Source organism: Thamnophis elegans, chromosome 14 (assembly GCF_009769535.1).
Source record: "Thamnophis elegans isolate rThaEle1 chromosome 14, rThaEle1.pri, whole genome shotgun sequence".
In the NCBI taxonomy this organism is placed as follows: Eukaryota; Metazoa; Chordata; class Lepidosauria; order Squamata; family Colubridae; genus Thamnophis; species Thamnophis elegans.
In genome coordinates this window covers 23,514,069-23,527,720 of record NC_045554.1, presented here as the reverse complement: position 1 = coordinate 23,527,720, position 13,652 = coordinate 23,514,069, and the positions used below count along the sequence as shown (strand labels likewise).

The window sequence follows — 13,652 nt, the reverse complement described above, 5'->3', positions numbered from 1 at the left end:
AAAGAGGAGAAGGTCAACTTATTTTCCAAAGTAACCAAAGTGCAAAGAAACAATAGATGGGAACTAATCAAGGAGAGAAGCAACCTGGAATTAAGAAGAAACTTCCTAACAGTGGCGACAATTAACCAGGGGAACAGCTTGACTCCAGAAATCGTGGGCGCTCCATCACTGGAGGTTTTTAAGAAGCGGCTGGACAGTCAGTCATCTGAAATGGTATATGTTCTCCTGCTTGAGCAGGGGGATGGTCTAGAAGACCTCCAAGGTCCCTTCCAGCTCTATTCTGATTGATTTCCCATTCCACAGGCACATTTATATATACTGTAATAGTAAAAGATAAAATATATATCCTGAACATTATAGTTAAATCCTCCAGCCTGCTACCAAGCAAATCTCTATCAAATACTACATCATAGTGTGGTTTGTTTAAGAAACTAGATTCCTGGTTTGCATGTGATGATTACCAGATATTTGCGGAAGGGAAAGTTTTTTTTTCCATTCTCCTGGTGCATAGAAAGAAGGGTGAATCATTCTAGGTGTATAAGGGCCCATTTTGGGACCTGTGTATCAAACTCAAACTGTACTTCATTCCTTCAGGCACACACAGCTGTAGTCCTCTCAGCTGAAATGATGCTTCCGTTAGCCCCTCCAGAAGCTGAACAAGATTTTCTGAAAAGATGAGCGTATTTTTCTAGGAAAGAAGTTGCAGCAGAAGCTGTAATCTCTGCTCGGGTCTCTTATTGCAAACACTGCAATGAAACGATCTACACAACAGACACCTCTATTTCCCTAGAATTGCAGGAGGTACTCTGGGGTTTGGGGGACTCTGTCCTGTAATTCCATTGTTGGGAGTTCATCGTGCCTGGCTGAAAATAAATCCTTTGTCAACCTGGATATAGGTAATCCATGCACACAGCTTGGATTATCCAGATTGCCAAGCACTTTTCATTATCAGAGTTCTGCTGTTAGCAGGTAGTAACTTCAACTTGATGTTCCAGATCATTCAAATTCCAAAGGACTCTCTGTTTGTGTCTGGTCAAAACCAGAAGCCAGGCTATGGCGAGGCCAGAGCCCTGCAATCTCTGGTTTACTGTGAGTATCTATGGGGAAGGAAGGTTGTCCTTCAGAATTAGCAGAACCAGTCTTTATTAAGGAAAAGGTCCCCTCATCTTTAACGAGTCGGAGTGAGTCCTGGGTCAGCAAGATCATGATGCTCCCAACCCCTCCTCCAGAGATGCTGGTCCCTCTCTGACCATTTGGGAGGCAGGACCAATGGTGCCTCCATTGCTGATGTAAATGTTTCAAAGAATAATCAAGGGAGGGTGATATTGCCTTCAGCATATCAAAAGTTCCTTATGAAAGGAAGCACGAAATATAAATTGTGACAGGATTTGGTTGTGAAGAAATCTGTTACCAACACCCACTTTTTGTTCAGCCAGATAAATCCAGCTCCCTGTAAATAAGTAACGTGCCCTTGCCCTTTCCACCAATATACACTTTTCCACTTTTCTCAGAAATATTGTATACCTGTAAGGTAATGTTTCTGAACTTTTAAAAAAAGAGAGAATTAACTTAAATTCATAGAAGGAAAGATTATTAATTGTAATAACAAGGGATAATCAGAACCTTCAGAAAGGTTCGATGTTCAGAAAGGATGTCCCCTTTCTCCCAAGAAATAGTAACAACAAAGAGTGACTTACAGGCTTTCCCTGTCTTAGTTGCACCTGGAAATACAATTCTACACTTGCAATATAATATACCAAAATACTTTGGTAAGAGTTGGACAGATTATACATTGGCTTTATAAGCAAATTTCATACACTTCATCATTCAAAACAAGAATAAATATCTACTAATGGAAAAAGTTAAAAGTTAAAATCTTGTTTTAACTTTTATTCAATGAATTTGGTTATTATTAGCAAACGTGCATAAATTCACAAGATGGACTCAAGCTGTATAGGAAGCAAATGCTGCATTATGTAGAGAAGGCATGTCTTAAAATGAAAGCTGGAAACAGAGGACTCCTTTTAGTGCAAAGCTGTGATCAGGAAAGCAACAAATTCCCGTAATAGTTAGATAGGTCTTGACAGAAGTTTCAAAAGAGTAAAGCCATGAGACCAAATACCTTACGCTCCTTTACATTCCCTGAAAGGGACTTTTCTAAATTTATTCCTAATCAGCAAAAAAAGCTTCATTTACCCTCAGTTGTTATTCCAGCAACCAACAAGCTTTCAATCACGATCCCAAACAGCCACCACTTCATCTCTGCTGAAATCCACTCACTTCTCTCTTCCAAAAGCACAAAGGTCTCTGGAGAAAGTACCAGCAAAGGGAGTGCAGGCTAAATGAAGGGTGTGTTTAAAAAGAAAAAAACCCTGAGGCCCACTTTCCCAGCATGAAAAAATCAGATCAAAGGTGTCCAGTTCTGCAAAGCTAAGCAAGAGTTCAGAATCTCATTTTTTATCCAACTGGATTGATGCTGACATAATCTGAAGATATTGAAGCCACAAGCACTGATACACCTGTCTGAACTAATAATTTCAAATTTGCTACGTGAACTCCAGAATGCCACCCATATGACACATATAATACATGGCTGACAGTCACGACTCCTTCTTAGTGCCCATTAAACTTTAGAAAGCCCAGCTGTTCAAATGTGTCATAAAGGAGGCACTACTTGTTAGATACTTAGACTGAAGTCATAGGCTTCACCAAGGTCCACCGTTCTGGAGGGAAAATATTTTGCCTGCCAGTGCCACTCACTCGCGACTGCAATGGGTCAGGAGAACGGCAACAGATGGAGGGATGGTGTCGTAGCGTAATTGCTCAGAAGTCAGCTGAAAACAACCACTGGAGGCTTCTTGGCACGAAAGACGGTCAAGCTTCGCCGTGTCCGTCCCCCCCCCGCCCCCAGGTGCAAAAGTAAGTGAGCGAAGTGGCGAAGAGCAGGCGGTGGCAAGGCCATAGTGAGGGAATGATACATTCCCTGACCCGGCCAAGGGTTTTGGTGAGCAGGCGGTGGCTTCGGAACCTCGGGAAATGGTGCATTGTTGGGCTCCAGTCCTTGACCCAAGGTGACACACACACCCCGAAGCTCTTTGTTTGTAACACTTTCGGACAGAAGGATAGAAAACAGGGTCAACATTGTGCCTCCAAAATGATTTGTTCTACGATCCATCAGTTGTTGTTTTGGCGATCCAGGGCATTCTCAGGAATTTCCTCCAACATTAAAAGCATCAATACTCTTCCTATACTGCTTCTTCAAAGTCCAACTTTCATAAAGTATCACTGGGAATACCACAGCTTGCCCTATTCTTATTTTTGTACCTGTAGAATAGATACATCATGCCCTCTAATATCTATTCCTTCATAGCTCATCTGCCTTTTGCTATTGTAGTTTGTTGGTTATTTCTTGGTTATTTCTTTATTGTTTTTGATGATTGATCCACAAAGGCAGAAACTATCCACCACTTTGATATCCTGAATGTCAATTCTAAGGTTGGTTGTTGTACTGGTTATTTAATGTTATATTCTCCCTAAAATGTTTACTGAGAGATAGTACCTTTGTAGACAAATCACAACTGGTGGTTATTCTAGATGGGAAGCTTCGGGAACTCTCTCATCCAGAAAGGCTGAACAAGATACCCCAGGGTTAACTTTCCTTCAACATTAAAGTGGTCAGTTGAAGAAAATGTTTCAAGGGGACTATACTGTGCACAGTACATAGGATTCTGAAGCATAAAACATAAGCCTGATGTCGCATAGGTATTAAGCACCAGATCTAGAGTAGCAGAAGTCCTCCACAGGACTTGACAGGGCCCAAGGACAGACTGTGCTGAGAGGCCTCAGAAACAGCCCAGCACATAGCAGCAGGGTGTACAATGCAGGAAAGAACAGCAGACAGATGCTGAAAGGCACAACCAGGTAACTGGCCTTGTGTACAGAAACATCTGCACAGAATACAGGCTACACTCTTCCGGGTTTAAATGGAAGGTCCCATTTAAGGTTGTGGAAAACAAAGAGGGATAAGGACCTGTGGGACTATTAGACAAGTGAGCAATTACCGACCAGTCAACCTGACATTGTGGTAGCAGAGAAGGACCAGAAGACAGCAGCAGTCATGGCGGTGCCAACATCAAGGAGAAGCAGGATGAGAAACTGGAAGAGCTGGGGAGGATGTGGGAAGTCAAGACCCAAATGGTCCCTGTGGAGCCCCTGGGGCTGCGGCTCCCAAGCTCAGCCAGTGGATTCCACAGGTCCCAGGCGGGCTTCCGAGTTCCGTTCCGAACGGGCAGCCTTAGGAACAGCTGTACAGAACGCCCAAACTGCGAGAATGTCGACTTATAGCGCCTTGTAGGAGAGAATGGGACGCCGCCCTACACAGTGGGTGCTTTGGGTTGAGAGCGGAGGGATTTTTTGCTTGTTTAGGGGGCGTTGGGCTGATACAGATATAGATTAACAGAGTTGGAAGGCTGAGAAAGGGGCCACTCTGAGCGCCCCCCGCCAGCTGGCTTTAGAAGGCACGGCCTCCAGCTCCTTTGAAAGCCCGATGTGCTCGGCTCCAACTGCCTCATGGGGCTGATGGGGGAAGGGCAGGCTAGAGTATTGAGCATGTCTGCCACCAGGAAGGAGAAAAACCCAGGCTCTTGTTGATTGTTGTTTTTAACCTGGGAAAAGAGGAACGAAGCCTCAGTGTAAAGGTGTCCCGCCAGACCCGTTGCTCTGCAGCCAAGAGAGCAGCCGCTTCCTCCGGATGGGGCAGAATCTCTCCAGAAAGACCCTCAGACCAGAGCTGGGTTCCTACTGGTTCGGTCCGGTTCGGCCAAATAGGTATTAAAAATCTGGCATACCTTTCCGAACTAGTAATGGCAGCCTGGCCAGGCCCCCGAATTGGTCACCACTTGCTCTCCGTGCCCCTCCCAGTCTCTGGGATTCTGCGCATCCATGCAGAATAACTCCCCACGAAGGGCTCAGTCTGTGTCCAGACCAGAGAGTGTGTGTGTGTGAGAGGGGGTGGTGGTGAGACAAAGATAGAAAGAGAAAGAAGAAAGAAAGACAAAGTGACTATATTTGAGCCCAAAATTTCGGTTGCTAAGCAAGAGTGTTGTTAAGTGAGTTTCACCACATTTTACAAGTTGGCCACGCCCACCCAGTCACATGACCAAGCCACTTCCACAAAATAGGCCACGCCACAAACCGATAGTAAAAAAAAAAATGAAGCCTCAGCAGTGCCGACTAGGGGAAATAAAACCATTAAATGTGGACGCAGGGAAAGCCTTTCACCAGCGCGAGCCGCAGTGGGGGCGCCGCAAGGGAAGCGGTCAAGAAGGACCGTGGGGTTAAAAGGGTATCCTATGGGGAGCTTCACTGGGAAGCATCCTGGAACCTAACCACGGGGGGGGGGGCGTTTCCCCCCGGCCCAGCGAAGCGAACGGAGCTCCGAGCGGGGTTTTCTGCTTCCGTTCCTTCATCAGTCCTTCACTTCGCGACGGGCGTCCGATGGCCCACGGGAGAACTACTGCGCAGGCGCCGGAGGATGAGCCGGCGCTTACGTGTTCTGGTCTCACCCGGAAGCGGTGCATAGCACCATCTCGCCGGAAATAGGCCGCACCGCAGCCGAGCTTTTCATTGTCGGCTCCCGGCCTCCAGTCTTCATGGGGAGGCCGCTCGGCGGCGGCGGCGGCGCCGGTTTGGAGAACGCCAACCCCCTGGTTTACCGGCGCCAGAGCGAGCGGCCCACCACAGCGCGCGAGCAGGATGAGGGGCTGCCCGACGCCATCGACGACCGCGAGATATTCGATATCCTTTGGCGGAGGCCCGGGGGGGAGGGAGGGGGGGTCCCTGGCGCACCCAGCCTTCCTTGACGGAGCACATCTCATCCGCGGCATCCACGACCCCGAGCACCCGCTGACCCTGGAGGAGCTGAACGTGGTGGAGCAGCTCCGCGTGCAGGTACGGAGGCCGAGCGCGTGAGGGGCCCGTGGCTCCCCGCCCGGCGCCGCCTCTGAGCCCCCTTGTGTCCCCTCGCAGGTGAGCGACCCCGAAAGCGCCGTGTCGGTGGAGTTCACACCCACGATCCCGCACTGCAGCATGGCGACCCTCATCGGCCTCTCCATCAAAGTAAAGCTGATCCGGTCCCTCCCGGAGAGGTTCAAGGTGAGCGGCGGGGAGGGGACAGAGGAGCCCCAGCCGGGGGGAATTGGGGGCTCTGCTCCCAACCCAGAGGCGCTTCCTCCTGGGAATCTCTGGCGGTACTCCCTTGGAGAGCCAGCTGCTTGCTGATAGCCAAAATTTCCCTACCTGGTGTTTGGTGTGGAACTCTAAAGCAACGGTTTAGACTTAAAGAGTTTAAACTTAAGAGCAGGAAATCAGGTGCTTTTTTTCTTTTGCACCCGCCATGGGTCTCTCCGTGTTGCTCTTTTTATTGATAGACTAAGGGGCTTGAAGGGATCTGAAAGCTCATGCTCAGTGCAGGATCTTCAGGTGACCCATGATCATCCAGCAAAAGAAGAAAACACCATGTAGTAGCCTATTCTGCCAATGGGTGGTGTGTATAAGTCAGAAAGTTTCTAAGGTGCAAGTCACCTTCGCTTCTGCCATCATTTTTTCCCTTGGGGTGAGGATATGTGCCACATTGAAGTTGCAGCAAAAAAGGATTTTTTTTTTGAAGTTCTGTTAGCAGATTAGATTTTATACAGTCATCAAGGTGGTTACAATCCTCCATTATTACTGTTACATACGCCATTGAAAAACTGGTCATCTTATTTATACAGTTTTGTGTGTGTGTGTGTGTATGAACACACATGCCTGGAGGTGGCTTACAAATAATAAAAACCACAACCATTAAAAAAGAAAAATACATATAGCATATCTTTAAAAATCATTAAAATCATAACATTCATAAGTGAGGCAATCACACTTGTCAGTAATTAGTACAATTTATGTGCCAACTTTGCCACATTTCCCGGCTGCCATACCAATTGGCAAAACCATGTTTTCAAGATCTTTTCAAAGACCAGCAGATTCGGACTGATTCTAATCCCCAGGGGAATGATGTTCCAAAGGGTGGGCAAATTGAACCTGGATGCAAATTGGCTACCAGTGCACCTTGTGGGGCAGAGGTATAGATTGTGAAGTGCACATAACTGCACTCAATGTTGAATTGCACTTCAACTGAAGCTCTCACATCCTTTTCAGAGGGAGCCCCATTGTAGAGTGACTAAAACATGAGCAGGTCGAGGAATGAACAGAATTGGCACACAACACACAGTTGTGGAAAGGCCACGGCTGCTGCCACTTGTTCTTTGACCAGAAGGACCTCCAGATTGTGCCCAGATCCCATTTGGAGTAGTGCAACTCCATCTGGAACAAGAGATGGAAAGTACCAAGAACCAGGGAGCCCAACACTCAGCCTCTCTCGGGCTGAGCTGAGCTGAGCCTGTCATTCCCCATCCAAAACCTGACAGCCTCCAGGCACTGAGACAGAACCTCCAAGCATCACTTAACTGTATATCATCAGCCTAGTGATGATAACTTACTCCATGCCATTGGACACCCACGCAGCAGCTTTATGGGGCTGTTAATCAAGAGGGGAGAAAAGGACTGGGTCCTTGCAGAGCAGAGGCTGAGAGCAGAACCTTTCCCCTCCTATCAACACCAACTGGAACCAGTCCAGGAGGGAGGAAGAGAACCAGCTCAAGCGAGTACTCCTAACTCTTGGAACTGGTCCAGAAGGATACCAGAGCTAATGCTATTGAAAGCTTCTGAAGATCAAGAAAAGCAAGGAGGGGCACACTACCCACATTTCCAACACTGTCCCCCCTTTCTTTCCTTTTGAATGAACCCTGACTTCCATTGCAAAGTGCCTTCCCACCATTTCAGTGATACCCATCACATCTTGGTCATCTTAACTCTCCCTTCTTATTTTCCATATTCATTTTATTGGAATAACCAAGATTTTAAGTTTCAGGTTTAGGTTTTAGTTTATTTGTATGCCACCCTTCTCCGGGAGGGACTCAGGGCGGCGAACAACTCAAAAGGGGGAAAGGGGACATAAAACACAATACACATAATTAAAATACACAAGAATCATACAGCCATACAAGTCGAGAGGGGAGGGGAACTCATCAACCCCAGGCCTGCCGGTACAGCCAGGTTTTGACGGCTTTCCGGAAGGCCTGGAGAGAGGCGAGGGTCCGAATCTCCGTGGGGAGTTCATTCCAAAGGGCCGGAGCTGCTACAGAGAAGGCCCTCCCCTGGGTAGTAGCCAGGTGGCATTGGCTGGTGGACGGAACCCGGAGGAGGCCGACCCTGTGTGACCTAACGGGTCTTTGGGAGGTAATTGGCAGCAGGCGGTCTCAAGTACCCAGGTCCAATACCATGAAGGGCTTTATAAGTTACGACTAGCACTTTGAAGCGTATCCGGAGACCGATCGGTAGCCAGTGCAGCTCGCGGAGGATAGGTGTAACGTGGGTGTACCAAGGTGCACCCACAATCGCTCGCGCGGCTGCATTCTGGACGAGTTGAAGTCTCCGAATACTCTTCAAAGGCTGCCCCATGTAGAGCGCATTGCAGTGACACCATCTCCAGGCTTCTCTGTTCCCTGGCTTCCATTTCTTCTTCTTTTTTGGGGGGTGGGGTGGGGTGGTAGAGCATACTTTCTTTCTTTGGTGGCCACTCTGTTTTGCCCTTTCCCCCTTTTTTCTCATTTAAGGCCTTCCTTCCAAGATACAACCCAAACCTTCCTTTCCAGTTTTTTTTAAGATATGTCCCATTTTATCCCTGAAGTTTTTCACCATGAGAGTATGGACATTGTGTAGAATCCAGCCCTTTTTCAATCACACCATTTGTGTATCCATTTGTTAAGTTCCAGGATCCTGCTTCCTTGCACCAAAACCTCAACTGGAACAATTAATGAACAAATTCCTTCTCAGCCCCTTGTAATCTTAGTAGATTCTTTTAAGATCCCTTCTGGCTATATAATTTGTCTTGCAGTGGATCATGAGAAAGGGAAGGTTATTGATGGCTTTGAATAGGCTTGGTAACTACGTTGTCATGTGCCATTTAAGGGCACCTGCAAGACAATAGACCTCCTATGATGTCACCGTTGGTTTCCACAGCCCTTCAGTTCATTTCAGCTGGGAATCTTCCATAGCTATGATTTGCCCTTTTCTCAGGGTGGCTGTTGGGCTTCTTGGATCCTTGGGGGTCCAAGCATCTTCCCTAACGTTACATGCAACGTTGTTCAGGTGGCGGCATCCAGACAGCCTGAGAGCAGTTCTTGGTTTCTATTGACACTGATCTTGTTATTTGGCAAAAAGAAGGTGCTCCCAGAATGGACTGAGAAATAAACATGCTAAATGCATGCTTACAAACTAAAAGACAAGAGAAGCAGACAGATTTGAGGGGGGAAGAAAAATAATCCAGTTGTTCCAATAATTAAAATATATTCTAACTTGATCACATTTAGGTTTGCAATATCTGTCTTCCGATTTGGCCAACTTATTCTCTTTTGCTTTCTGTTCAAAAAGTCAACTTTAATTGGCATCTTGTGTGCTGAGGGAAAATTTCTCGATTTTCCCATAAAGACCCATCAGGTCTCCTGGAGAAATAGGTTCTTTGCGGCCATGCTTTTTCCCTCCTCCCTATGCCCTTGACTCTGCCCCCCATCCAAGGGGAACTGAATGAAGTAGAGCCCTGGGTAGTATGTGACCTGAAAAATCAGGGTTGTTTTTTTTCTGAAAATTAAAACAAGGGGAGTTATTGCAATGAAAGGGTTGTTGCATCCCTTTCAGGGGGTTATGCAAACTCAGCGAGGGGTTCTTTGGCGCTCTCTGGGCTTGGTTGTTTTCTTTCAGACGTTTCAGGACCCAAGCTAGGTACCATCAGTGCTCTGGGTAACTTGAACTGCTGTCTCCTTTTCAGGTGGATGTCCACATAACACCTGGGACCCATGCTTCTGAGCATGCAGGTAATGTTTTTATGTTTCATGTTCAGCACACATTTTGAGAAGGTTGTGTTGAGGATGTTCAGCTACTCAGATGCAAAGCAAAAAAGGTGCTTCAGAGAGGATTCAGATGCTTTTACTGCCCCTTTAAAAAAGTGCCCTTTTCTCCTACAGTCCCCTTCCCACACACACACTCTCTTGTCACCCTCTGCTAGCAGGACAGATTCCTTTCCAAGAGATGTTTTGGGTTATTGGTTCTTTAATGCCCATTTAGTTATCTTAAATGCTTTAATATGCATCTGTTTTAATTTATGTTCTACCTTCATATTGTATCTTTTTTTTGGTTGTTGCAAAAATAAGTGTCATATATTTGAGTCTCTCTGAGGCAAAATCCCCACATTTGTACTGTTCATATGTTAAACATAAGTTGGTAAACATTATTTTGTTGGTTTGGGGAGGAAATGGGAGTTCATAAACTGCTTCTTTGCTGGTTGTCTCTTAGCTAGACAACAAATCTAACTAAAATTATATCTGGACTGCTTTTCCACAGTAAACAAGCAACTTGCTGACAAAGAGAGAGTCGCAGCTGCCTTAGAGAACATGCACTTGCTCCAGGTGGTAAACCAGTGCTTGTCGGGACGATCTTAGTGTCTGTGTGTCTCTGAGAACATCTTCAAGGTCTGGTGGAGGCTGGCTTCTTGGTGAAAAAAAGGTCTTTTGTCCTCTGTTGGAGTAAAAAAATGTAGTTCCTTAGCAAAAAGGCCATTTAAATTGGGTTGGGGATAAACGTGGTTCTGAAATATTCCATTTGAATAGAGGAATGTGCTTGTAATAATTAACAGAAGCCTTACACCTTCCTAGTCAAATGGGTCTATTTTTGAAAACCTCCAGTGATGGAGCCCCCACAACCCAGGAAGGCAATTCCATTAATTGTTCTCACTGCCAATAAATTTCTGCTAGGTTGGATCTCCCTTTAACAAGGTTCCACCTATTACTATCCTGTTTCCCTGAAAGCTGAGAGCTCTTTTCGCCATCTCCCCTGCTTCCTTGCTTCCCATGGCTTCCTGTTGCTCTTTGCAGCATCCCTCTCCTTTCTCCACTTCCCACTCATTCTTCCTGGGTCTGGAACAACTCAGCCCTTCATCTGATTCTGTTCCAGAGCACCAACATAAGAGGGTGGGGCACCCTAGAAAAGTGTAAGGCTAATGGACTAAAGGCAAACAGCGCATGCCCAGAGGCCATCTACATATTTGTAAAATGTGTCATTCATATATATATATACATACATACACACACACACACACATACATATATATATACAGACACACACACACCTCTATAGAGAACACAAATTATATCTCTACAAAATGTAAACTAACTGAAAAACCTGAAACAATTAAAGATCTAGAGAAAAAAGCAAAAGGCCTAGAGACATGTATAGCTACTTTGAGATTCAAACAACAAAATGAGAAACTCTCGGGAAGAAGCTTGCAACCAAACTTAACATAGTAAGGAACAACTGACAACACAGAAAATGAACCTTTAGAGATAAACAGATGACAAACTTGCCACCAATAGAAGGGGAACCACCACCACCACCCCCCAAAAAAATTCCAGTGTAGTCTAGGCCTGCTAGAGTGAAACATCATTACCTCCCTTTGGAAGAAAGTGAACAAACTCATCATTGAGTTTACCAATTATAGAAAAAAGAAAAAAAAATAAGGCACGCATTATTGATACGAGACTTGGTGCTCAAAGAAACTGAACCAGACCAATCAATCTAACTAGGGAAGTTCGCTGTCATCCAGATCCATGATGCGACTGAGAGGCTTACTAAAATAACTAAGTCCACAGATTATTATCCTTCTCTCTTTCATGTGGAAACGACCAAGAGACTAGGAGCACCTAGGCATGAAAGCCAGAGAGATGGGGACAATGGTGGTGTTTTCTTCTGTGCTCCCAATGAAACGTAAGCATCCAGTGAGGAAAGACAGAACTTTTGAAGTAAACAGCTGGCTTAAGAGGTGGTATTGATGTGAGAACTTTCAATGCTTAGTTCATGGTCTACAACACCTACCTGAAGGGCTTTTGACAGACCTCACGATAACTGGAAAGAACATCTTTCGAAACTAACTGACTCACCTTATCATGGCTGCAGAGCACATAGTCAATCTGATTTTTGTGTTGACCAACTGGTGATGTCCATGTGTAGAGTCTTCTCCTGAGTTGTTGGAAAAGAGTGAGAACAATTAACCAGTGAATGGCTACCCTCCAGAAGTTGGGGATGCTCCATCCCTGGAAGTTTTTAAGGCAATTGGACAGCCATTGGTCTGATATGCTCCAGGGTCTCCTGTATTCTGTACATTTCAGCAGCATAAGCTATCAGCAAGGAAGCGTTCAGAAACTAATAAACCCTTTTAAAAGGGGTTCAGATAAATATCATTTAATACATGGATGCAAGTCCTTCATTTCCTGTGTTTGAAAATAGAACACATCTGCCAATAAACTTTCTTTGGATAATTGCTGTGTCAATATTGCAATTAGATTCTTTTATGATAGTTGATGGTGTTAACATTGGTTAATGATGCTGCCGTTGGTTCCGTTGGCCATTGCCGGCCAAAGAAGTTTTATATTGACTTATGGTTGCAAATCCTTTCAGCTCCCTGGCCAATTCAGCCTCTTCAGATGGAATAAACAAAATGCAACGAAGTCATGGAAGTGGATGCCTTCAAAAGTCTTTCCAGAAGCTGCTGTCAAATCGAATCGTTAATATGACAAAAGGGGAAAATTATATGCATCAGATAATTATATTCAATTGGTTTAGTTTCAATTAAATTTAAAACATGATTTTTTTCGGGGGGTCCACTCTGATTCTTGTTTTTATTTACATTTGATGTGACCCCAGGACATCAAAGGCCAAGTCTAGTCCTTCATCTGAACAAAGTCTTATCACTCTAGTTCTGTGAGGGTAAACCTATAGCACACAGAGCCATCAATCTGGGCATGCCAGCCGTCGCCAGTGGCTCTTCCGGGTTCTGGTGTGCTGGCCAGCTGGTCTTTGTGCACATGGGAGTGCCAGGAACAGTAGCTCCCTGGCACACATACACGTGCCAGAAAGGTGACCTTCTGGTTTCTGATGCACACCGGCCAGCTGGCCTTTGTGTGCGCATGCATGCCAGAAGCCAGAACACCAATTCCCCAGCACGCATGCATACGCTGGAAACCAGAAGTTCAGCTTCCCGCTGTGCGCATGCGTGCTGGGGAAGTTGTGTTCTGGTTTCCGGTGCTCCCATGAGTGCATGCCGTGGAGCTGCTCTTCCAGTTTCTGGTGCTCCCCCACTACACACACACACTCCGTACACACTCCCATTTCAACACTCGGTGCCAAAAAGGTTTGCAAACACTAGTTCATTAAGCAAGTTGCGTTACCTGTGACAGCCTGGGAGTTTGCCATTTTAATCCCAACTCATCCATGGGGTATCAAACTGAAAAGGCTGAGGAAGAGGGTCAAAGGTCCACAAATAAGCAAAGTTTGAAACGGCAAAAAGCCCTTTGACCTGAGGATGGAGAGACTGTATTACACTCCAGAACAGGCCTGATTGGTCCCAGCTGCCCCATTATAGTCCTTGCTGGGCATAGGGTCATCAGGCTGTTGAAGGCTGCTTGGGAAGAGCAGGCCATTTTCTCCATCAACAGCTACTAAGCCCA

At 45.9% G+C, this 13,652-nt stretch overlaps 1 protein-coding gene across 1 annotated transcript; it reads left to right on the top strand.

The window, feature by feature from the left end:
• The first annotated feature begins 5,551 nt into the window (after nt 1-5,551).
• CIAO2B (cytosolic iron-sulfur assembly component 2B) lies at nt 5,552-12,464 on the top strand. The gene is made up of 5 exons (XM_032230712.1): nt 5,552-5,796; nt 5,870-5,949; nt 6,028-6,153; nt 9,923-9,968; nt 10,495-12,464. Exons 1-5 carry the CDS (start codon nt 5,652-5,654, stop codon nt 10,590-10,592), a joined length of 495 nt encoding a protein of 164 aa, XP_032086603.1. The 5' UTR covers nt 5,552-5,651; the 3' UTR covers nt 10,593-12,464.
• The last annotated feature ends 1,188 nt before the right edge of the window (nt 12,465-13,652 follow it).